Below are 25,799 nucleotides of genomic sequence, written 5' to 3'. Positions count from 1 at the left end.
AAATTCTCCCTCAGTTTGACTCGCAGGACTTCAGGTCTTACCTGCCAACCAATCAGCGAGCTCCACACCTGCAAGAACAATAGATCAATACTACAGGTGTGTCAGTAAACGTGTAGCAGCGCGCGAACACAAAACAACACAAACCATCTGTTTTTATCCAAAATGAAAAAATGTATTAATGTAAAGATATTTTGGATGAGTTGTGTTGACTCATCGCTTCATAACTTCTCATCTGAACATCACAGAATCACGTGTGTGTGTGCGTGCGTGTGTGTGCGTGTGTGTGTTATTGATGCTTGATCTCTTTTTAATGTCACTGTTTTAATCACATGGATGGTGAACAGAGACTTCAGGCTTTGTTTAATGAACTACAGACATGTTTCACTTCTGTTTCCTCTGTTTTGTTCTGGTTTGTCTTTGACTGACTTCATTTCTTGTGTCGTTAAAAGAGAAGAGGCAGATGTTCCTCCGACAACCTCCAACACAAGTGTTTCTATGTGTCACCTGAGAGACAAGACCCAGGGCAAGAAACCCAATAACATGTGTCTGTTGTTTGAGTGGTTTCAACATCCTGTACAGATTTTACACAATAAAATGAGCTAATGACTGAGACAGACCGGATGTGACAGGTGTTAGCACAAATACACAAATAGAATTTTCACAAAGTTTCCAGATTAAACTAAATATACCTCAACACTGAGGCGGACAGAGAACCGACACACACAGATCAGTACTTGCTGTTCGACTCTCATCACCCACTGGAGCGCAAGCTGGGGGTCATCAGAACCCTAAACCATCGGGCTGAGACCTGTGGCTACCCAAACTGGACTTTTGTCAGAACCTCTAAAAGGTCCAGAGCAGACAGAGAGGAGGAGACGAGAAAACGTAACAACATCATCATTCCTCATGTCGCAGGAACATCTGAGAAACTCAGGAGGATCTTTAATAAACATCATATCCTGGTTCACTTCAAACCGACCAACACGCCGAGGCAGAGACTCGTCCATCCTGAGGACAAAACACCCAGGAGACATAAACAGAGTGATGTAGTTGATGCTGTTCAATGCAGCCAGGACTGCACAGATTTGTACATCGAGGAGACAAAACAACCTCTCCGTGAACGAATGGCACAACACAGGAGGACCAACTCCTCAGGTCCAGACTCTGCTGTCCACTTACATCTGAAGGAGACAAATCATTCCTTTGAGGACAACAATGTAAACATGTTGTCCAGAGAAGACAGATGGTTTGAAAGAGGAGTAAAAGAATCCATCTATGTCAAACTGGACCGACCGTCTCTGAACAGAGGAGGTGGCCTAAGACATCACTGATCACCCACCTACAATGCTGTACTGAGTTCTCTCCAGACAGCTTTACGACCATTCACACCTGGGCTTACCTGGCCTTAGCAACCCACATGAAGGCCGGTCGGGTCAACAACCCACAAGTGGCCCTAAAGACTCTGAAACTCAGAGCTCACACGTGTCCTTAACAACTCTAAGAACACTCCCACTCTCCGTCAGGACACTGAAGGAGACAAATCATTCCTTTGAGGACAACAATGTGAACATGTTGTCCAGAGAAGACAGATGGTGAGACAGATGACACTCCCACGCCATGTAAGGACACTCCCACACTCTGTAAGGACACTCCCACACCATGTAAGGACACTCCCACACTCTGTAAGGACACTCCCACGCCATGTAAGGACTCTCCCACACTCTGTAAGGACACGCCCACACTCTGTAAGGACACTCCCACACCATGTAAGGACACTCCCACACTCTGTAAGGACACTCCCACACTCTGTAAGGACACTCCCACGCCATGTAAGGACTCTCCCACACTCTGTAAGGACACTCCCACACCATGTAAGGACACTCCCACACTCTGTAAGGACACTCCCATGCCATGTAAGGACTCTCCCACACTCTGTAAGGACACTCCCACACTCTGTAAGGACACGCCCACACTCTGTAAGGACACTCCCACGCCATGTAAGGACTCTCCCACACAGAGTTTAAAGTCTGCAGCTCCTCCAGTTAGTGAGAACTGAAGACGCCTCTTGGATGAGACGTGAGACAGCACCAAGAATAAACTAAATATAAACTTTTTGATAGTTTTCTCTATCTAGAGATTCTGTGTGTTCGAAGACACAGCTGGATTCAGGTCTCTGTGGCAACATCTGGACCGGTCACAGGTTCTGATCAGAACCTGTCATCCGATCTTTGTGTGTCCTCGTGATGATTGAAGTGTCAGCTTTAATCCTGCAGCTGTGTACCTGCCTCCACAGCCTGCAGCTTTTTAACTGATGAGTGCATCTGGACTGATGACATCACTCAGCGATAATAAACCCATCCTCACCTCACCTGTCCGTCCAGGTGTCAGCGGGTCACTGCGTCGACGATCCTCAACGCTGCCCGTTTCTTTGTGCTTCTTCAAAAGGTCTTGAACAGCACATGTTGAAACCCCAGTCTGCTCTGAATCTTTGTCTGGTAGAGACCTTGCTGATGCAGTATAACTGCCTTGTGTCTTGTTGCTGTGCTCAGTCTTGCCATGGTGTATGACCTGGGACATGAAACTGTCTTCCACACCCTCACCTTGGCAGCAGAGTTTGGCTGTTCCTCACCCAGTGTTAAGCCTCCTACAGCTGTTTCTGTGTTAATCACTGTGTTTCAACCTACATGTTACATTGATGATCATTAGCAGCTGTTTGGTGTAACTGGTTGATCACACACTGACTATAATCCTACAAACCCCCTGACTGTCTGCAGGTGCACCTATAAGAACTGATGCTGGCGTGAAGGCAGAGGGTCGTAACACCAAGTATTGATTTGATTTAGATTTTTATTTTGTTCGTTCACTTTGCATTTTGTAAATTGATAAAAATAAATAATTATTATTTATATTATTGAAAGCATTCTTAGTTTACAGCATTTTTCACACCTGCCTAAAACATGTGCACAGTACTGTAATATAATATAATATAATATAATATAATATAATATAATATAATATAATAATATTAAACTGGGCTTCAGGTCCTCCCTTAAGTCTCTCACTCATTTCATTATTTTTTTATTGTAAACATTTAAAATGTCTCAAAGATGATTTAAAATAAATCATTTTCCGTTCATTTCTCAGTTTATTAAGATTCTTCGTCATTTGAATAAAGTCAAAGTGAAGCTGTAACACTGACTCAGTCACACTGACTGAACCTCCAGCTGAAGTCTCGACACGTGAATAAAAACATAAAAACATAAAACAGCTCGTCATTAAGAATTAAATGAAGAATTAACAGAAGAGGTAAATGACGTAGGCCGGACGGGTCACGTGTTTCAGAGGTGTGACTCTCTGGAGCAGAGCACGTGTGACGCTGTCAGGGTTGCGGGTTTGATTCCCGCAGGATCAAAGCCTCCAGATGTCACGCTAATGTACATTTATGTATTTAGGTTATTTCTGTATTTAGGTTGCTGACGGACCTCCGGTGACTGACAGGCCTGCCGTCTAATGGGAGCGCGGCTCAGCTCGCCTGCGGGGCTGTGATTGGTCGGTGCGGTGATGAGGGGCGGGGCTGTGAGATTACAGCAGCATCTCTGTCTCTGCGGATCCAGCGGACATCTGGAGCAGCCCAGCCCGGGAACCAGCCCGGGAACCAGCCCGACCGAGCCCCGAGCCCCGCAGCCCCGCAGCCACGCAGCCCCGCAGCCCCGCAGCCCCGAGCCCCGCAGCCCCGCAGCCACGCAGCCCCGCAGCCGGGCTCCGCGCTCCGCTCCCCGCTGAAAACGCCGCCAGGCTCCGGTGTTGTTGTCGCGGCTCTCCGGCTGCAGCTCCGCCGGGAGGCTGCTGCGCTGCGCGGGGACGGACGGAGCGTTTCTCCGGTAAGAACACGGATAAATCCCGGGAGGACGGCGATGGACTGAACCGAGCCGACATCTGAGACGGTTTGAGGCCCGATGGAAGCTGCGACACATCTGGACCGGGTCTGTGTGGAGCCCGGTTCCTGCTGGTGTCCGGAATAAAGAGTCGTGTCTGTCTCCGAGGGTCTCGTCGAGCTGTAGTTTGGATCCTGTTCCGGATCAGAAACGGTCCTGAGAGTCTGAGGGAGCAGGCGGATCCTCGTCCCGCTGGTCTGGATTAAAGCCCGTCAGGATCATGAATCATCCCCCGCTGCTCCTCTAATCTGGGCTTTACCGAGCTGGATTTAAATCTGAGATCTGATCTGGATTACTCAGCTCCTGGTTCCGATCGGGTCGCACCTGACCCGGTCTGAACCGCTCCCGGTCTTCGTGTTATCTTCAACTCGGTCCTGGTCCTGGTTTTGGGGAGTTCTGCTGTCGCCATGCCGACGTCCCGGCCTGGTTCTGAGCCGGTGGAGTTCTGGGTGGAAGGGTCGAGGCGGGACGGGACGGTGGAAGAGTTCTACACCCTGAGCTCCGAGCTGGGCAGGTCTGGACCACATTGGGGGGGGGGGGGGGGGGAGTCCTGCTCAGGTCCAGGATTGTCTTAACATCAGATGAGTCCTGCAGAGGGTCTGTGTGGCTCATCTGTGACAAACTAATGTAATATTTCATGTTGAGTCAGAACCGATAAAGACTCCAGGTTCTGAAGGTTCTGGTTCTGACCGTCAACATTATTAATATTACAGAGTTTAGTAATAAGATCTGTAGATATTTAATAATTTAATGATGAACTTTATCACCTAAACGAGTCGAAACATTATTAATCACCAGGAGACGACGTAAACAATCACAGATTAATAATGATGATCATCTTTATCAACAACAACATGTAGACAACAACATGTAGACAACAACATGTAGACAACAACATGTAGACAACACACAACCAGTCAGATTACAAACAACAACAAAAGAACAACAGAAAACATTTAAACAAACACACACACACAGACAGCAGCAGCAGCGGTTAGCAGCAGCAGTTAGCAGCAGCGGTTAGCAGCAGCAGTTAGCAGCAGCGGTTAGCAGCAGCAGTTAGCAGCAGCAGCAGCAGCGGTTAGCAGCAGCAGTTAGCAGCAGCAGCGGTTTGCAGCAGCAGTTAGCAGCAGCGGTTAGCAGCAGCAGCAGTTAGCAGCAGCAGTTAGCAGCAGCAGCAGTTAGCAGCAGCAGTTAGCAGCAGCGGTTAGCAGCAGCAGTTAGCAGCAGCAGCAGCAGCGGTTAGCAGCAGCAGTTAGCAGCAGCAGCGGTTTGCAGCAGCAGTTAGCAGCAGCGGTTAGCAGCAGCAGCAGTTAGCAGCAGCAGTTAGCAGCAGCAGCAGTTAGCAGCAGCAGCGGTTAGCAGCAGCAGTTAGCAGCAGCGGTTAGCAGCAGCAGTTAGCAGCAGCGGTTAGCAGCAGCAGCAGTTAGCAGCAGCAGCGGTTAGCAGCAGCAGTTAGCAGCAGCGGTTAGCAGCAGCAGTTAGCAGCAGCGGTTAGCAGCAGCAGTTAGCAGCAGCAGCAGCAGTTAGCAGCAGCAGCAGCAGCGGTTAGCAGCAGCAGTTAGCAGCAGCAGCGGTTTGCAGCAGCAGTTAGCAGCAGCGGTTAGCAGCAGCAGCAGTTAGCAGCAGCAGTTAGCAGCAGCAGCAGTAAGCAGCAGCAGCGGTTAGCAGCAGCAGCAGTTAGCAGCAGTTAGCAGCAGCAGTTGCAGTTAGCAGCAGCAGCGGTTAGCAGCAGCAGCAGTTAGCAGCAGCAGCGGTTTGCAGCAGCAGCAGTTAGCAGCAGCAGCGGTTAGCAGCAGCGGTTAGCAGCAGCAGCAGCAGTTAGCAGCAGCAGTTAGCAGCAGCAGTTAGCAACCACAGCTGACGACTTGAGCGTGTCACAGGTGGACTCGTCGTCTGTGGTTCTGCTCTGCTGTCGTTTCCTGTGACGCTCAGAGACGAGCTGATCAAACAGCAGGCGGCTGCAGGCGGCCATGTTTGAGATGCATCAACGACCTGATCATGAGTGAATGTGAGCTGAGTGTTTCTGTTCAACCACAGATACCTTCAACTCAACGTGTCTTCATGTCACAACTCACCTGGTTCTGCTCCGGTCCGGTTCAGAAAACATCACGGTTTGATTCAAATATCTGTTTAAGTTGCACGACTTAAGAAATAGAGCACAGAAACATCTGATGTGACTGAAGCTGTAATAACTCCACCAGCATCACCTCCACCTCCTGAGGCCACAGTCAGCTGATCATCACATCATGAGATCGTGATCCGACACGTCTCTGTGGTTCACAGGAACGTTACCTGATGACATCACAACCTGGAGACTGAACGTAGATCAGAGGTCCGGATCACCTGATCTGATCTGATCTGATCTGATCTGATCTGATCTGATCTGATCTGCTGCGTCACCACCACACGTCAGGAGAGGTGATCAGACAGAAGTGATGACATCATCCAGGCTGACATGAGTTCATGTTGTTAGAGTGTGTGATGATCAGCTGACGGTCACATGATCAGCTGCTGACACACTTCACCTCATGTAAACAGTTTCCTCGTCATCACTGATGAAGAGTCGTCAGCGGGCTGGTTTGTAACTCTGATACCCTGAAAAATGCTTCAAACCGCAGAAGTGACCGACTCGACTGACGGCATCAATATTCAGTTTTTAATTAAAAGATAAATATAACAGGTCTGTAGCGCGTCAACACGTTTCACCTGTGTTGTCATGGCAACTGGCTGTCAGCGGGAAAAGAGAGAGGAAGTGCAGCTGAACATCCACAGTGCAAATAATCATTTCAGATCTACAGAATCAGTACCAAAGAAGTGATGAACCGGTCCAGTGACCACCGAGCTGCCGTGTGTCCAGACGCTCCAGTCATGTACTCGTGGAGGTGTTTTCATTGGCTGATGGAGGAATGATGCGTCTGTTACCTGATGACATCACCAACATCAGTCCACTCAGAAACCAGAATAACACCGTTCAGAATGTGTTTAAGCTTTCTACGGTATCAAAGTAATCTATTACATCCATGAGTACACAGTTAACTACATGCACAGTGTTGGGTTATCAGAACATCACAACACATTTACCCTGATGCAGGATCACAGACACACAATGAGTCAGAACTGATCGTGAACCGTCAGGTTGTTGTTGACAGATGAGCAGGCGTGTCCATCGAGCTGCGCTGATGCTAACGTGGCTAATCACTAATGATGACATCACAGGCTGTAACCCGACACCGGTCGGCTCCATCACAGCTGCTGTCACGTGATTGGATAAAAATCAGCGAGGCAGCCGGAGGGTCGCAGGTCATCATCCTCTGACACACGCTGTGGACAGGTGACAGGTAGAGACGCCTCACACACGCCTCAGTGACAAACAGGTCAACAATCTGACAGGTGCACATCATCAGGTGTGACATCGTCAAAACCGTCCAATCGGTGAGCTCCCTGTCAGTCACATGACTTAATGTTCAGGTGTGAACAAGTCCTAACGGTGTGAACTGTGTGTGTGTGTGTGTACTGGGTGGTGTTTGTTGTTTTTCCGGTAAACAACAACAACAACAACAACAAAAACAGCAGCAATAGCAGTTAGCAGCAGTTAGCAGCAGCAGCAGCAGTTAGCAGCAATAGCAGTTAGCAGCAGCAGTTAGCAGCAGCAGCAGTTAGCAGCAATAGCAGTTAGCAGCAGCAGTTAGCAGCAGCAGCAGTTAGCAGCAGCAGCAGTTAGCAGCAGCAGCAGCAGTTAGCAGCAGCAGCAGTTAGCAGCAGCAGCAGTTAGCAGCAGCAGCAGCAGTTAGCAGCAGCAGCAGTTAGCAGCAGCAGCAGCAGTTAGCAGCAGCAGCAGTTAGCAGCAGCAGCAGCAGTTAGCAGCAGCAGTTAACAGCAGCAGCAGCAGTTAGCAGCAGCAGCAGCGGTTAGCAGCAGCAGCAGTTAGCAGCAGCAGTTAGCAGCAGCAGTTAGCAGCAGCAGCAGTTAGCAGTTAGCAGCAGCGGTTAGCAGCAGCAGCAGTTAGCAGCAGCAGCAGTTAGCAGCAGCAGTTAGCAGCAGCAGCAGTTAGCAGCAGCAGTTAGCAGCAGCAGCAGCAGCAGTTAGCAGCAGCAGTTAGCAGCAGCAGCAGTTAGCAGCAGCAGTTAGCAGCAGCAGCAGTTAGCAGCAGCAGCAGTTAGCAGCAGCAGTTAGCAGCAGCAGCAGTTAGCAGCAGCAGCAGTTAGCAGCAGCAGTTAGCAGCAGCAGCAGTTAGCAGCAGCAGCAGTTAGCAGCAGCAGTTAGCAGCAGCAGCAGCAGCAGTCAGCAGCAGCAGCAGCAGCAGCGGTTAGCAGCAGCAGCAGTTAGCAGCAGCAGCAGTTAGCAGCAGCAGTTAGCAGCAGCAGCAGCAGCAGTTAGCAGCAGCAGTTAGCAGCAGCAGCAGTTAGCAGCAGCAGCAGTTAGCAGCAGCAGCTCTGTGGAAACAGTAAAATAATGTCAGCAGTGAATTCAGAGGGTTTGAGCAGGTGTCCTGTTGCCATGGAGACCAGCCAGGTCTGTGTGTGTGTGTGTGTGCGTGCGTGTGTGTGTGTGTGTGTGTGTGTGTGTGTGTGTGTAGGGGGGATCTGTTATTCTGCTGGGACAGATGGAGGAAACAGATCCATCTGAAGAGCAGCCACACACACACACACACACACACACACACACACACTGTGTTGTTTCAGTGTGTTGAATTTTACTGAGACGATCACAGATGATGATGGTGATGATGATGAAGAAGATGATGGTGATGAAGATGATGATGATGAAGATGAAGAAGATGATGGTGATGAAGATGATGATGATGAAGAAGATGATGGTGATGAAGATGATGAAGATGATGATGAAGATGATGAGGATGATGAAGAAGATGATGATGATGAAGAAGATGATGGTGATGAAGATGATGAAGATGATGAAGATGAAGATGATGGTGATGAAGATGATGGTGATGAAGATGATGATGAAGATGAAGATGAAGATGATGGTGATGAAGATGATGAAGAAGATGATGATGATGAAGAAGATGATGGTGATGAAGATGATGAAGATGATGAAGATGAAGATGATGGTGATGAAGATGAAGATGATGGTGATGAAGATGATGATGAAGATGAAGATGAAGATGATGGTGATGAAGATGATGATGAAGATGATGATGAAGATGATGGTGATGATGATGAAGATGGTGATGATGAAGATGATGAAGATGATGATGAAGATGATGATGAAGAAGATGAAGATGATGATGATGATGATGGTGATGATGAAGATGGTGATGATGAAGATGATGGTGATGAAGATGAAGATGAATCAGTCGGAGCTTCATGTTGAAAACATTAATATGAGTTAATTCTGCTTTCATGTCGTCTCTTCACTGATGGAATGTAACTAAGTACATTTACTCAAGTACACAACTTAAATATAATGTTGATGTACTTTCTGTTTCCGTACTTCTGCTACTTTAATCTGACAACTTTAGTTACTAGTTACTTTACAGATTACATTCTGCATCAGAGCCAAAGTATCACATTTTAAAATGCTGAATATGACGACATCTTTACTGATTATCTTTACTGATTATCTTTATTGATTATCTTTATTGATTATCTTTATTGATTATCTTTACTGATTATCTTTATTGATTATCTTTATTGATTATCTTTACTGATTATCTTTATTGATTATCTTTATTGATTATCTTTACTGATTATCTTTATTGATTATCTTTATTGATTATCTTTACTGATTATCTTTACTGATCATCTTTACTGATTATCTTTATTGATTATCTTTATTGATTATCTTTACTGATTATCTTTACTGATTATCTTTACTGATTATCTTTATTGATTATCTTTACAACACTGTCTTTCATTATAAAGAAACTGTTGATCTGTTGATTGAGTTTGATGAAACATTTATTGATCAGTTGTTATCATAGAATGAAATAGATGTTTATTGTCATGCAGCTCTTAGTTTGACAAATAAATAAATAATAAATATAAACAAGAATAAAAAATAGATAAAAATAGTAAAATTCATACAACAAGATAAATAGACACATAAATAGACATTAAAGTCTCCTGTGAAAAATAAAACCACGATGCTGTTTTTATCAGTAATTGATAAATAGAAATTGATCGTTGTGTGTGGGCGTGGCCTATCTGGAGCTGAAACAACTCGTTTATTAATCGATCAGTTGACAAACTTGTAAAATGAGTTATAATAACGATGTTTTAAAGAAGCTCCACAGCAGCAGACTTTATGAGGCTCAGTGAAGCAGTTTGGACCTAAATACTGAAATATTTGATCAGATAAATGATTTCTGAAGTTTATTATCCAACTCTGAACTGTGATGATCAGTGGAGTCATTATTGATCCAACACTTTGATCTGTTAGACTGACGCACAGATACAGATGATGAAGGACAGAACAACATGTGGTGAAATAAGAAACATTTTGATGACTTTATATACAGCTGGTGGTTTCATCTGTAATAATACATCGTTATTCACGAGTCGATTATATTTTGTACTAATATTTGGACTGTGCAGTGATGAATACTGGCCTCTGACATGTAGCCGAGTAAAAGTAAAAGAATTACTCCAGTAAATTACATCAAAACTTACTAAAAGATAAAAACTGCATTTAAACTTTTCAAGATATTTTTTGTTGTCACATTCTGAAACAAATCAAATATTCCAGATCCTGTTTTGTCTCCTGATGAAACGTGTGTGTGTGTGTGTGTGTGTGTGTCGTTGTCTTCCAGAGGAGCGACGTCCATCGTGTATCGCTGTGAGGAGAAACAGACTCAGAAGCCTTTCGCCCTCAAAGTCCTCAAGAAAACGGTCAGTGTGGGTCGTGATGGAAACAGACGTCACGAGGATCATTCAGCCTCGACACATCGTCTTCATACAAACCACCAGAACACAACATGTTCACTGTTTTAAACCCTCCAACAGTGTTAGCTTAGCACAAAGACTGGCAGCAGAGGGGAACTGCTAGCCTAGCTCCATACACACAAACTCTATCTGATTTACATGTTGTAATCTCTGTTTTTAGCTAACAGGCTAATCAACAGTCCAGGAGGCAGCTGGGTTTGGTCAGGAGCTAACTCTAAGCTAACAGGAAATAGGAGCTAACTCTAAGCTAACAGGAAATAGGAGCTAACTCTAAGCTAACAGGAAATAGGAGCTAACTCTAAGCTAACAGGAAATAGGAGCTAACTGGCCAGATGTATTTATCTCAAACAGAACTGATGTCGGCTTCATGTTTTGTCTTTATTCATCTGGTTTCTATTGAGCTCAGCTGAGAGGACTAGCATGTTAGCTGTCAGGCTTGTGAATGTTAGCATGTGTGTTAATAATATTATTTGTCTTAATTTAAAAACAAAGACATCTTTGATGGAGCTCAGCTAACAGTTTCAACTTGTTTCCAGTCTCTGTGCTAAGCTAGGCTAACCCTATCCTGCACACACACAGATGACAGCGATCCACCTCGTTGTGTGTCTTTGTGCCGACTGTCAAATAAATACTGAGGCGATTCTCTTCATTCAGCTTCATTCACTTCCTGTTTTTGCTCGGTCTCATGTTGTTTCTTCTGTCGCAGATCGACAAGAAAATTGTTCGTACAGAAATCGGCGTCCTGCTGCGTCTTTCCCACCCGAACATCGTAAGTATGTTTATCACGACATCACTCATCATGAATTAATGATTAACTGTGAAATGTGATTAACAACCGGACTGAGCTAATTATCTGATGTTTTATATGGAGGCTCTGCGACAGCTGAATGTAATTATTATTATTATTATTATTATTAATATTATTCAGCTGAATGTTGTTATTATTATTATTATTATTATTATTGTTCAGCTGAATGTTATTATTATTAGTATTATTAGTATTATTCAGCTGAATGTAATTATAATTATTATTATTATTATTATTGTTATTGTTATTCAGCTGAATGTCATTAGATGATTTCTCAGGTGAGTTGAGTCTGGAGACGTTAGAAACACGTTTCCTTCCTGCTGCAGTAACAGTGAGTCAGACCACCTTCAGAAACACTGTGCAGGATTCACTCTGCCTCCATGTTGTGAACATCCTACATGTGACGGATCAGAAGTAGTTTGATGTTTTATTAACATCTGTGTTCATGTTTCTGTTCTTCTGTCAGATCCAGCTGAAGGAGATCTTTGAGACGGACACTGACATCGCTCTGGTTCTGGAGCTGGTGACAGGAGGAGAGCTGTTTGACCGGTACGTCACATCACACTACATACATGTTCATTATGTAGACCGACACATGTAGCGTGTTTAAGACACAACTTTTACTTCTAATGTCTGATGTGCCTCATTCATATTGATGTGGTTGCTGTGGTTGCTGTGGTTGATGTGATTGACGTGGTTGATGTGATTGGTGTGATTGGTGTGGTTGATGTGGTTGGTGTGGTTGATGTGATTAATGTGGTTGACGTGGTTGATGTGGTTGATGTGATTGATGTGGTTGATGTGGTTGGTGTGGTTGATGTGGTTGGTGTGGTTGATGTGATTAATGTGGTTGATGTGGTTGGTGTGGTTGATGTGGTTGATGTGGTTGATGTGATTGATGTGATTGGTGTGGTTGATGTGATTAATGTGGTTGACGTGGTTGATGTGGTTGATGTGATTGATGTGGTTGATGTGATTAATGTGGTTGACGTGGTTGATGTGATTAATGCGGTTGATGTGGTTGGTGTGGTTGATGTGGTTGATGTGATTAATGTGGTTGATGTGGTTGGTGTGGTTGATGTGGTTGATGTGGTTGGTGTGGTTGATGTGGTTGGTGTGGTTGATGTGATTGGTGTGGTTGATGTGATTAATGTGGTTGACGTGGTTGATGTGATTAATGCGGTTGATGTGGTTGGTGTGGTTGATGTGGTTGATGTGATTAATGTGGTTGATGTGGTTGGTGTGGTTGATGTGGTTGATGTGGTTGATGTGGTTGATGTGATTAATGTGGTTGATGTGGTTGGTGTGGTTGATGTGGTTGACGTGGTTGACGTGGTTGATGTGATTAATGTGGTTGATGTGGTTGGTGTGGTTGACGTGGTTGATGTGATTGACGTGGTTGATGTGGTTGGTGTGGTTGATGTGATTGATGTGGTTGATGTGATTGACGTGGTTGATGTGATTGATGTGGTTGGTGTGGTTGACGTGATTGATGTGATTGATGTGATTAATGTGGTTGATGTGGTTGGTGTGGTTGATGTGGTTGACGTGGTTGATGTGATTAATGTGGTTGATGTGGTTGGTGTGGTTGACGTGGTTGATGTGGTTGGTGTGGTTGGTGTGGTTGATGTGATTGATGTGGTTGGTGTGGTTGACGTGATTGATGTGATTGACGTGGTTGATGTGGTTGGTGTGGTTGATGTGATTGATGTGGTTGGTGTGGTTGACGTGATTGATGTGATTGACGTGGTTGATGTGATTAATGTGGTTGACGTGATTAATGTGGTTGATGTGGTTGGTGTGGTTGGTGTGGTTGACGTGGTTGGTGTGGTTGATGTGGTTGACGTGGTTGATGTGATTAACGTGGTTGACGTGGTTGGTGTGGTTGATGTGGTTGGTGTGGTTGACGTGGTTGATGTGGTTGGTGTGGTTGATGTGGTTGGTGTGGTTGATGTGGTTGACGTGGTTGATGTGATTAATGTGGTTGATGTGGTTGGTGTGGTTGACGTGGTTGATGTGGTTGGTGTGGTTGATGTGGTTGATGTGATTGATGTGGTTGACGTGGTTGATGTGATTGACGTGGTTGATGTGGTTGGTGTGGTTGATGTGATTGATGTGGTTGGTGTGGTTGACGTGATTGATGTGATTGACGTGGTTGGTGTGGTTGGTGTGGTTGACGTGATTAATGTGGTTGATGTGGTTGATGTGATTAATGTGGTTGACGTGATTAATGTGGTTGATGTGGTTGGTGTGGTTGACGTGGTTGGTGTGGTTGATGTGGTTGACGTGGTTGATGTGATTAATGTGGTTGACGTGGTTGGTGTGGTTGGTGTGGTTGGTGTGGTTGGTGTGGTTGCCGTGATTGATGTGATTGACGTGGTTGATGTGATTGACGTGATTGATGTGGTTGGTGTGGTTGACGTGATTAATGTGGTTGACGTGATTAATGTGGTTGGTGTGGTTGGTGTGGTTGATGTGATTGACGTGGTTGATGTGATTAATGTGGTTGATGTGGTTGACGTGGTTGGTGTGGTTGGTGTGGTTGATGTGGTTGACGTGGTTGATGTGATTGATGTGATTGGTGTGGTTGACGTGATTGGTGTGGTTGGTGTGGTTGACGTGGTTGACGTGATTAATGTGGTTGACGTGATTAATGTGGTTGATGTGATTGATGTGATTGGTGTGGTTGACGTGGTTGATGTGATTGGTGTGGTTGATGTGGTTGATGTGGTTGGTGTGGTTGATGTGATTGATGTGGTTGGTGTGGTTGATGTGATTGATGTGATTGGTGTGGTTGATGTGGTTGGTGTGGTTGATGTGGTTGGTGTGGTTGATGTGATTGATGTGATTGGTGTGGTTGATGTGGTTGGTTTGATTGGTGTGGTTGGTGTGGTTGATGTGGTTGGTGTGGTTGACGTGATTGATGTGATTGGTGTGGTTGGTGTGGTTGGTGTGGTTGATGTGATTGATGTGATTAATGTGGTTGATGTGGTTGATGTGATTGATGCGGTTGATGTGGTTGACGTGGTTGGTGTGGTTGGTTTGGTTGATATGATTGATATGATTGATGTGGTTGACGTGATTAATGTGGTTGGTGTGGTTGATGTGGTTGATGTGATTGATGCGGTTGATGTGGTTGGTGTGGTTGATGTGATTGATGTGGTTGATGTGGTTGACGTGGTTGATGTGGTTGTCCAGGTGTGTTTGTTAAACAACAACAACCTTCAAATGTCCCAGAAAGTTTTCATACGTTGATGGGGTGGATTGAAAAATGTGACAAACAGAAACAGACTGAATGAATAAATGATGTCAGTTCAGTGAAGCTTCTTGAAGACAGAAGTCAGTTAATATAAATTATAATGCTCATATATTTTCCCTTTATGTGCAAAAATAGACACGTCGGTTTCAAACAATATAACTGTCACTGCTCACATACTTCCAGGCGTCCTTCATGTTGGCCTGGATGTCAAGCATTACGACCACTAGAGGACGCTGCTCAGAGTCAAATCTCGATCCGATCTCCTACCAGTTTTTCTGTAGTGACTGTTTGTCTATTTGCCAACGAAGTGTCAACAACCGGCTCACATAACCTCTCCCACCCCTAGGAGGAGCTGCAGGCTCTGAAGCCAGGTGTCGTAGTGGTCAAACTGTAATGACATCATCACGTGATGCACTGCGGCCCAAAAACACTTGTTCCCATCAGCTCACATGGTGAAAGAAGCGTCTGTAAAAAGCTTTTTGAGCGTCACAACCCTGAGACATGACTCGTTTCACCATCAGAGTTTGATCCATTTGGACTGATAACATTTGTAAAGTCTAGAAGAGCCGCACGATTAAATCATCAATCAACGCTGTGTCCAGGTGTTAATTTAACATCCATGACCTCTCCCCAAAACGTTCCACCATTTTAAAAACTTCTTCTTCTTATCCTGTGGTCGTGTCTCGCTTTAACTATTGACTACACTGCTACACTGCCCCCCACGACTGCTGGAGGTACTGCTCCGCTGGGTCGGATCTGTCAGCTTTCAGAAAACATGCAGAAATACAGATGAAATGATGGAAGAGGACAAACAAACGTCTCCGTCTGTTTCTGAAAATGAGCATAAATAAGCCTTCAAACACTCATCATGTCCAGAGAAGAGCTGAGAACATCAGTTTATCACCCTGTTGGTGTTTCTACACCATCACCATGTATATAAATATATATATATATATAAATGTATATATATACATATATACGTATATATACATTTTTATTCTTGTTGTTTAGTAATGACTGTGATGTCGACTGCTGTTGATACAAACTACACATTATAACAGCACACAGTATTAACACACACATCACTGCGTCGCTCGTTTGTAATTGTAACCGATACCTACGCAGAAACTACCGACACACGTGAATAACATGACTTGGTATTGATCAGGGATATTTTCATACACATATTCACCAGACGTGATCAACACGTTGGGCTTTAGCTGCAAAGATCTGATTTCCACATGATCAATTATGTATAACTACACAATTATATTATCAATTATGTTATTTCGAGAAATCACTTCCAAAAACAGCAGCTTATTCCAGAGATCCAGAGTCAGACGGCTGCAGACTCTTTTAAAACCGATTTAAAATCAAAAGTGTTTGAATAAATCACTGATACAGAAATATTCATGTGTGTGACGTGTTGTTTCCTCCTGTTTGTTTCCAGGATCGTGGAGCGCGGTTACTACAGCGAGAGAGACGCCGCTCACGTCATCAAACAGATCCTGGAGGCCGTGGCGGTAAGACTGCTGCCTTCACTGTCTCTTCTCACCGTCAGGGTTTCTGGCTGTCGTCACACAGCAGCCACGTCTCTGCTGACAGTGGTCACAGTCACACTGGATCCTCCAGCTCCAGCCGTCCCTCTGCTCATTAGATTACTGTTCTCTTCCTGCGTCTCTGTTCAGTCTCTGCAGCTTCACACATTCATATTAGAAACCAGCTGCTCGCCTACTTTCTTCTCCCGATGTTCTTATATCTGAAGAGTCACAACGCAGGCGGAGAGTCCAGCTGGCACACCTGACATCCTGTGTTATCAGACAGACAGATGACGCTATGCTAGCAGTTACCAAGTCCTGTTAGCCTTTTGTTTCAGCTAACTTCTAGGGCCACGTAGTTTAGCCTAGTTCCTGCTAATTTTGTGTTAGCTTCTAAGTCGAATTAGCCTTTGTTAGCTTCTGGGTCCTGTGACTTTACAGTAAGCCTGTAGTTTCAGTTAGCTTCTAGGTCCAGTTAACTTAGCTTTAGCTTCTAGTTGTTAACTTGTGGGTTCTGTCAAGAGTTGGCCGCTAACCTTCTTGTTCCTGTTAGCTTACAGTTAGCTTCGAGCTCTTACCCCCTGACTAGCTTGTTAGCTAACAAGATAGCCTACCACATGTAAATCAAACAGACTTGGAGTTAGTGGAAGGTGAACTTTTTCTTTTTTGAAGGCTAGCAGTTTCTCCCTGCTTACAGTCTTTGTGCTAAGGATGTCACTAACAGTTGGACTGCTCCCTTAAGTCAAAATAACGTTGTCTGTGCGAGGACTTGGACTCAGATTCAGTGTTGTGTGGTGTAGGAGTTCGTCCTCTTCCAGCTGGTGATTCACAGCTTCCTGTTCCTCTGAAGAGTCAACATGAAAGTGGCACAGCATCATATTTAAATGTCAACATGTGATGGTACAAAACCACGAGGCGTTCACTGACATGCTTACACAACACTGCACTTACATAATGTATCACTGTTGCTGAAGTTACACGGTAATCGATTAAAGCAGTCGGTGATAATCACAATGTGTATTATTATCATCATATTATCATTATTATTTTTTGTTTGTTTGTTTGTTTTTTTATTGAATTTCCAAACACATAAGTGACAGTTATAAGAAAGCAAGTATCAAGTTTCTCATTATTATTACAAAACTCAAATAAAGACAAGCAATGAACAAGATACTTGTATATAAATATCTATATATATAAACAAACAGACAAAAACTCAAAAAATAAGCAAACAAACAAACAAAAAGGGTAGGTCACTTATACTAAATGAAGAATTGGACAGTAGCATACATATTATCATTATTATCACAACGTGTATTATCATCATCATATTATCATTATTATCAGAACGAGGGACAAAAAACCTCTGAGTGATCCAGAAGCTTCAGAGCTGCTGTTCCTGTCAGTGAGAGGAAGATGTGCCTGAGATGACGAGCTCAGAAGAAACACGTCCACTGTGGGTTAGAACAGGTCAGTGATGTAGTCAGCTGTAGGTGATGATGTAGTCAGCTGTAGGTGATGATGTAGGTGATGATGTAGTCAGCTGTAGGTGATGATGTAGTCAGCTGTAGGTGATGATGTAGGTGATGATGTAGTCAGCTGTAGGTGATGATGTAGGTGATGATGTAGTCAGCTGTAGGTGATGATGTAGTCAGCTGTAGGTGATGATGTAGTCAGCTGTAGGTGATGATGTAGGTGATGATGTAGTCAGCTGTAGGTGATGATGTAGGTGATGATGTAGTCAGCTGTAGGTGATGATGTAGTCAGCTGTAGGTGATGATGTAGTCAGCTGTAGGTGATGATGTAGGTGATGATGTAGTCAGCTGTAGGTGATGATGTAGGTGATGATGTAGTCAGCTGTAGGTGATGATGTAGGTGATGATGTAGGTGTTGCTGGTAGCGGCGTTGCTGCACACGGTGGCAGCGTGCAGCAGCTGCAGGTCTCTTATGTAACAGCAGCTTCCATCCTGCTGCTGAACAGATTAAAACCAGAGAGGATTAACACACACACACACACACACACACACACACACACAGCCCACAGCTGACCTACATCTACCATGCTGGGAAACATACGCCTGTGTACGATTGTGTATACATGTGTTTATGTTTGTGTGTGTGTGTGTGTGTATGTGTGGGTGTGTATGTGTGTGTGGCGTTAATCTGTGGTGCAGAAACATCCTGCAGCCCCCGAACACATCAACATCCTCTGGTTTCTCAAAGTGTGGGTGGTGACCTCAGCCGGTGGACGTGGAGGTGTTTGATGTGAAAACAGAGTTACTGTCATATGGAGACAACTGACGTGAAGGAGAGTGGAGCAGAAACAGAGACCAGGAGGTTTCTGTGTTTTGCTCGGTTCTGGTATCAGACTGTCGAGTGTGACGAGCTGAACGACACACGGACTGAAAACAGAAAAACTTGCTGAGTGATTTTTCTGCTCCTGTTGTCTCACAAGGAGCTCGACAGTGTCCATGATGCTGCGTTCGGGTTCAGATACTCGCTGACTGTTCACAGAGCAGCAGGGCATGCTGGGAGCTGGAGGAAGAGGCCATCTGTCAGTCCGTCCTGCCAAATCCTCCCCAGACCCCCGACACCTCCTCCTCTCCTCACCTGAGAGCTTTCCATCCCTGTCTCGTTCACTGCAGTCTGTTCTGCTCAGCACTGATATAAGCCTGCAGCCTGTAGGGGGCGCTGACACTCAAACTGTGTGTTTGTCTTCCAGTATCTGCATGAGAATGGCGTCGTGCATCGTGACCTCAAACCAGAGAACCTGCTGTACGCCGACCTGTCGCTGGACGCCCCGCTCAAGATCGGTAACAAACCAACACGACACGCATCACATCCTAAAGCTGAAACCCACACACAGCTTAGTGATCTGCTGGCTAGCTACGAGCTAACAGTCAGCTGTGGTGTCATATGATGGGCGGGGCTCTCTGGTCACATTTGATTGGATGATTGATTGAGCTCATCAATGAGTCATCAACAATAGTGTTAGAGGAGAGACAAGGATTTACATAGAAAATACTCAAAAGTGATTTTGTGTCACTTCCTGCGTGGACGTGTCACTTCCTGTGTGGACGTGTCACTTCCTGCGTGGACGTGTCACTTCCTGTGTGGATGTGTCACTTCCTGTGTGGACGTGTCACTTCCTGCGTGGACGTGTCACTTCCTGTGTGGATGTGTCACTTCCTGTGTGGATGTGTCACTTCCTGTGTGGATGTGTCACTTCCTGGACTGTTTGAACTGTTTTCTCTGCAGATTCTCTCTCGTCCGTCGTCACAGTAACAGTTTATTCACAACAGCTTCACGGATTTGTGAGATGAAGACTTGGATCAGAGGAACAAAACACTGTAAACTCGTCTCTGAGTCTAAAAACAGGTTGTATTCAGCTGAAACACCTGCAGCTGCTTTACAGTGGATCGATAAATATGATGGGTCATGTAGAACCTTGTTGTTCGTGGAGGCTGAAGGTGTAACATTGATCATTTTTCTGCTCTTTAAATCAGAATCATTTTCTGTTCTTCAGTCAGAACGACTCATTCGGTCTGAATGAACGTCTCTGGCCTGTTCTCTGGTCCGTTCACGTCCGATCAGCTGAAGCCTCAGTGTGTGTCAGCATCCAGATGGCCGGCGGGCCTCAGGCAAACACTTACAGATGGAAGCAGCTCACATTCAGCCTCCGCTCAGCACCACCAACACCTTCCTGTAGTTCAGAGACTCTCCTGCAGAGAGACACATTCTCCTCCACCTCCAGCTTCCACTGCTTCACCCACACACATCACTTTAAATAGAAACAGGAAGCAGCAGAAACACAAACAGGTTTTATCTCAGAACTTCCGAGTCAAAGGAAACAAAGAATCAAAGGAAAAGTTTCAGTTCTGATGTGTTTTAATGTTTTAATGTTTTAATGTTTTATTGTTTTAATGTTCTCTCTTACAGCTGACTTCGGTCTGTCCAAAATCATTGATGACCAGGTGACCATGAAGACCGTCTGTGGTACACCGGGGTACTGCGGTGAGTTCACCACATCTACTACACAACTACAACTAGTAGTGGGTGGTGTAGTAGGTGTAGTAATAGTAGGTGTATTTAAAGACCTGTGTAGCTGTGTGCAGTGATGTGTTCACAGCTCTGTGGGATAGAATAGAATAGATATACTTTATTGAGCCCAAGCTGGGAAATTAAGGATTTCACATAACTCTCAGTTGGAGTCAGCCATCTGGCCAACAGGCTAACAGGCTAACGGCTAACAGGCTAACAGCTAACAGGCTAACAGCTAACAGGTTCCTCTGCCTGCAGCTCCAGAGATCCTGCGGGGAAATGCCTACGGCCCTGAGGTGGACATGTGGTCGGTTGGCGTCATCCTCTACATCCTGTGAGTCCATTAACGCCTCACACACACATACATACACACACAAACACACACAAACACACACCCACACACACAGACACACACACACAGAGGATTGAGTCACTCCTGTCAGTTTTATGGACTTCCATCTGTCTCATAGCAGCCATTAAAGCAATGACATCATGTGAAACCTGCATCCTGTTAATCAGCTCATTAATTAATATGTTCCTGGAGAACTTCAGATGGTTTATTGTTCTCTGTCTTCAGCGGCAGAATCAGTACCAACACGCTGCTGCTGTTTTCTCTACAAGAGGAGCATTTCTCTGTTGGTCGTCAGCAAAATCACAAAAACATTCATTCACTTTGAAACAAAGATCAACATTTATAATGTTTAATTTTGTTTTCAGTTTCTGAATGTTTGTCATGAGTTATAAAGCAGCTGTATTATGAACTGGACTACCTGTGTGTCACTAACTGGACTACCTGTGTGTCACTAACTGGACTACGTGTGTCACTAACTGGACTACGTGTGTCACTAACTGGACTACCTGTGTGTCATTAACTGGACTACGTGTGTCACTAACTGGACTACGTGTGTCACTAACTGGACTACCTGTGTGTCACTTACTGGACTACATGTGTCACTAACTGGACTACGTGTGTCACTAACTGGACTACCTGTGTGTCACTAACTGGACTACCTGTGTGTCACTAACTGGACTACCTGTGTGTCACTAACTGGACTACCTGTGTGTCACTAACTGGACTACCTGTGTGTCATTAACTGGACTACCTGTGTGTCACTAACTGGACTACCTGTGTGTCATTAACTGGACTACCTATGTGTCACTAACTGGACTACATGTGTCACTAACTGGACTACATGTGTCACTAATTGGACTACCTGTGTGTCACTAACTGGACTACCTGTATGTCATTAACTGGACTACCTGTGTCACTAACTGCACTACCTGTGTGTCATTAACTGGACTACATGTGTCACTAACTGGACTACCTGTGTGTCATTAACTGGACTACCTGTGTCACTAATTGGACTACCTATGTGTCACTAACTGGACTACCTGTATGTCATTAACTGGACTACATGTGTCACTAACTGGACTACCTGTGTGTCATTAACTGGACTACCTGTGTCACTAACTGGACTACATGTGTCATTAACTGGACTACATGTGTCACTAACTGGACTACCTGTGTGTCATTAACTGGACTACCTGTGTCACTAACTGGACTACATGTGTCATTAACTGGACTACATGTGTCACTAACTGGACTACCTGTGTCACTAACTGGACTACCTGTGTGTCATTAACTGGACTACATGTGTCACTAATTGGACTACCTGTGTGTCACTAACTGGACTACCTGTATGTCATTAACTGGACTACCTGTGTCACTAATTGGACTACATGTGTCATTAACTGGACTACATGTGTCACTAACTGGACTACCTGTGTGTCATTAACTGGACTACCTGTGTCACTAATTGGACTACCTATGTGTCACTAACTGAACTACATGTGTCACTAACTGGACTACATGTGTCACTAACTGGACTACATGTGTCATTAACTGGACTACATGTGTCACTAACTGGACTACATGTGTCACTAACTGGACTACATGTGTCACTAACTGGACTACCTGTGTGTCATTAACTGGACTACCTGTGTCACTAACTGGACTACATGTGTCATTAACTGGACTACATGTGTCACTAACTGGACTACCTGTGTGTCATTAACTGGACTACATGTGTCACTAATTGGACTACCTGTGTGTCACTAACTGGACTACCTGTATGTCATTAACTGGACTACCTGTGTCACTAACTGGACTACATGTGTCATTAACTGGACTACATGTGTCACTAACTGGACTACCTGTGTGTCATTAACTGGACTACATGTGTCACTAACTGGACTACATGTGTCATTAACTGGACTACATGTGTCACTAACTGGACTACCTGTGTGTCACTAACTGAACTACATGTGTCACTAACTGGACTACATGTGTCACTAACTGGACTACATGTGTCATTAACTGGACTACATGTGTCACTAACTGGACTACATGTGTCACTAACTGGACTACATGTGTCACTAACTGGACTACCTGTGTGTCATTAACTGGACTACCTGTGTGTCACTAACTGGACTACCTGTGTGTCATTAACTGGACTACCTGTGTGTCATTAACTGGACTACCTGTGTGTCACTAACTGGACTACCTGTGTGTCATTAACTGGACTACCTGTGTGTCATTAACTGGACTACCTGTGTGTCACTAACTGGACTACCTGTGTGTCATTAACTGGACTACCTGTGTGTCACTAACTGGACTACCTGTGCTGCAGACTCTGTGGGTTCGAGCCCTTCTTTGACCCGAGGGGTGATCAGTACATGTACAGCCGCATCCTCAACTGTGACTACGAGTTTGTGTCTCCGTGGTGGGACGAGGTCTCCCTGAATGCCAAGGATCTGGTGAGTTCCTCTGATCACACTGCAGACATCCTGACATGCAGAAAGTTAACTTATTTTGTTTCACTGTTTCAATCAATTTGTTGAAATACTTGAGACCTGATTTAAACTTGATGCAAAAGACTTTCTGTCTGGGACTTGAGACTCATCTGGTACAACTCAGTCAGATGTGTTATGACCTCAGTCCTGTCCCTGTGTATCTCTGCAGGTCAGTAAGCTGATTGTCCTTGACCCTCACAAGCGCCTCAGTGTCCGGGAGGCCCTGCAGCACCCCTGGGTGCTGGGCAAAGCTGCCCGTTTCTCCCACATGGACACCACCCAGAGGAAACTGCAGGAGTTCAACGCTCGACGCAAACTCAAGGTGAGGACGGCGTCTTAGTGTTGGAGTGAACAACAGTCACAGGGTCATTATTAAAATACTGACATGTCATATGTCCACATGATTCAGGCAGTTTATGTCCAACATCTGTGATCAGACTTGATGGAGTTATTGTGGTGATAAGTACAAAATGCATCAGTTACATCTGAAGAGTTAAGAACTACGACATTAAAACAACAACAGAGTGAAATCAGAACCTGACTCACTGTGGAGATGTTCGATTTTCAACCTCTACTTATCTGAGCAGATGTTCTGAAGGAGCAAAAGTGTGTGTCTGCGATGTTAACAGTGTGTGTGTGTGTGTGTGTGTCACCAGGCTGCCATGAAGGCTGTCGTGGCCACCAGTCGTATGCACGAGGGCTCGCGGCGTCGTACCGACAGCTGTGAGATTCCAGGCTCGGGAGCTTCCAGGCAGAGCAGCATGCAGCAGGACCCGCCCCCCGAGTCAACAAGCCCTCCCCCCTTGGACAAAGAGACCCCGTCAAAAAATCAGCAGCCACCACAAGAAGATGAATCAAAGTCCGCCAACCAAAGTGCCCAAAGCCCCTCCCCTCCATGCAGCCCAAAACCACCCATCTCTGACGTCACGCCCACAGGCCCCGCCCCCGTCAGACCACCTCTGCGTGTCGATGGGCTTCGACAAGCGTCCGTTGTCCCTAAAACCGTGCCGGTCCAGCCCCGACTGCCGCAGAAGAGCTGCTCAGTGGTAGAGCCTGCATCCAGGGTTGAGGCCACACCCCCGTTGGCCACGCCTCCGAGTCCCAACAGCCTCAGCAACGGCTTCACGCCAGGGGCGGAGCCAGCCAGCAAGACCACCCACTGCCAGTGATCACTTGAAACACCGAGCAGAGACGCTCCAACACAAAAACAACGTCGAGGTTCAGCCTTCATCAACGAACACTCACATCATTATTGGGACCAAATGAGACCAGAACCCAAAGTATCTGTAACACCAGAGCTAACGTTCAACCAACAACATCTTCCAATCTGTAGCTTTGCTGCTACATTTACATGCTAACATGCTAACAGCTATGGACTCCCTGAGGGTTGTTTGCTGTCGGGACAGTCGAGCTGCTGGCTGTCAGAGTGAAGGCTGGAGAAGGTTCAGAAACAAAAAGAATGAGTCTGATATCAGTGACGACTGATTCAATCTGCTCTCGTCACTGTGGAGAGAAACGACTGAACACACTGAGACACGCAGCCAACATCTTTATAGGAACACAAAGTCAAATAAATATCATCCAAGTTTCTCCTGACCAACAATAAAGAGGTATTTAGTAAGACTTACAGAATGAAGACTTCTTTGAATCCACAAAGGATAGATTGGAAGTGTTGAAGCTCACACCAACGTTTAAAACAGCAACATGTCTAACTGACAGTTAGTGAGCCAGCGAGCAGCTGGCTTGCCGGTAGACTCCAGATTGTAGTGAAGACACACTGATGCTCCTGTGTGTTGGTTTTGTAGCGGCTCTGTGCTCCTCATCACATACTAAAGTTCAACTCCACTCAAACTAAGATGGCGTCTCTTCTTCTCACCACAGTGACGACGGTTCAGCTAAAGACATCACGTTTGTGACCAAAATGAAGCATCGCATTAGTGACGTTGATCCATAACTAGATATATATAATAACATCCAATCACAGACCTTTGTAGTTTCACCTGGTGTTAAAGGATAATTCTGTTATTTTTATCATAATTATGTTAACTGCAGTTTTTAACAGTTGTCTGAATGAAGGTAAACATGTTGCTGTAGTCAGGTCAGCATCATCTATATCATCAACACACTGGAGGCAGGTGACCTCTCAGCTCGCATGGATGCATTTTGCACCTGCAGGTGGAGTCTGACCAGTCTGATTGTAAGGTGATGGAGTTTTTAGGGAGTCAAACACTGATCCTGGTTTCTACATTTTGGTCACAAACTTGTATTTTATCTCAAACAGGATCAGTTTGTCTGCAGTTTATTGTCACTTTAAAGGGATAATTCAACATTTTGGGAAATATATACGTTTTCACTTTCTTTGATATTGAGCTGTTCAGATGGATCTCAACTCGTGTCTGCAGAGCTGGAGTCAGGATGTGGTTAGCCTAGCTTAGCATACACACTGGAAGCCTAACTCAC

At 45.1% G+C, this 25,799-nt stretch overlaps 1 protein-coding gene across 1 annotated transcript; it reads left to right on the top strand.

The window, feature by feature from the left end:
• Positions 1 to 4,342: 4,342 nt before the first annotated feature.
• On the top strand, positions 4,343 to 25,104 carry LOC141005132 (calcium/calmodulin-dependent protein kinase type IV-like). The gene is made up of 11 exons (XM_073476894.1): positions 4,343 to 4,449; positions 10,708 to 10,786; positions 11,547 to 11,609; positions 12,115 to 12,197; positions 16,358 to 16,430; positions 19,168 to 19,258; positions 20,385 to 20,459; positions 20,745 to 20,820; positions 23,177 to 23,303; positions 23,509 to 23,661; positions 23,996 to 25,104. Exons 1-11 carry the CDS (start codon positions 4,343 to 4,345, stop codon positions 24,506 to 24,508), a joined length of 1,440 nt encoding a protein of 479 aa, XP_073332995.1. The 3' UTR covers positions 24,509 to 25,104.
• The last annotated feature ends 695 nt before the right edge of the window (positions 25,105 to 25,799 follow it).

Source organism: Pagrus major, chromosome 11 (genome assembly GCF_040436345.1).
Source record: "Pagrus major chromosome 11, Pma_NU_1.0".
Taxonomy (NCBI): domain Eukaryota; kingdom Metazoa; phylum Chordata; class Actinopteri; order Spariformes; family Sparidae; genus Pagrus; species Pagrus major.
The sequence above is the reverse complement of the archived record's forward strand: the minus strand, read 5'-3'. Positions and strand labels throughout refer to the sequence as shown.

What these genes read in the sequence shown, in the direction of transcription:
- LOC141005132 (XM_073476894.1), top strand. Translation starts at nt 4,343, where the DNA reads ATGCCGACGTCCCGGCCTGGTTCTGAGCCGGTGGAGTTCTGGGTGGAA. An exon ending in GTCTTTCCCACCCGAACATC is followed by an intron (nt 11,610 to 12,114) that starts GTAAGTATGTTT and finishes TTCTTCTGTCAG; the next exon opens with ATCCAGCTGAAGGAGATCTT. An exon ending in TGGTACACCGGGGTACTGCG is followed by an intron (nt 20,460 to 20,744) that starts GTGAGTTCACCA and finishes CTCTGCCTGCAG; the next exon opens with CTCCAGAGATCCTGCGGGGA.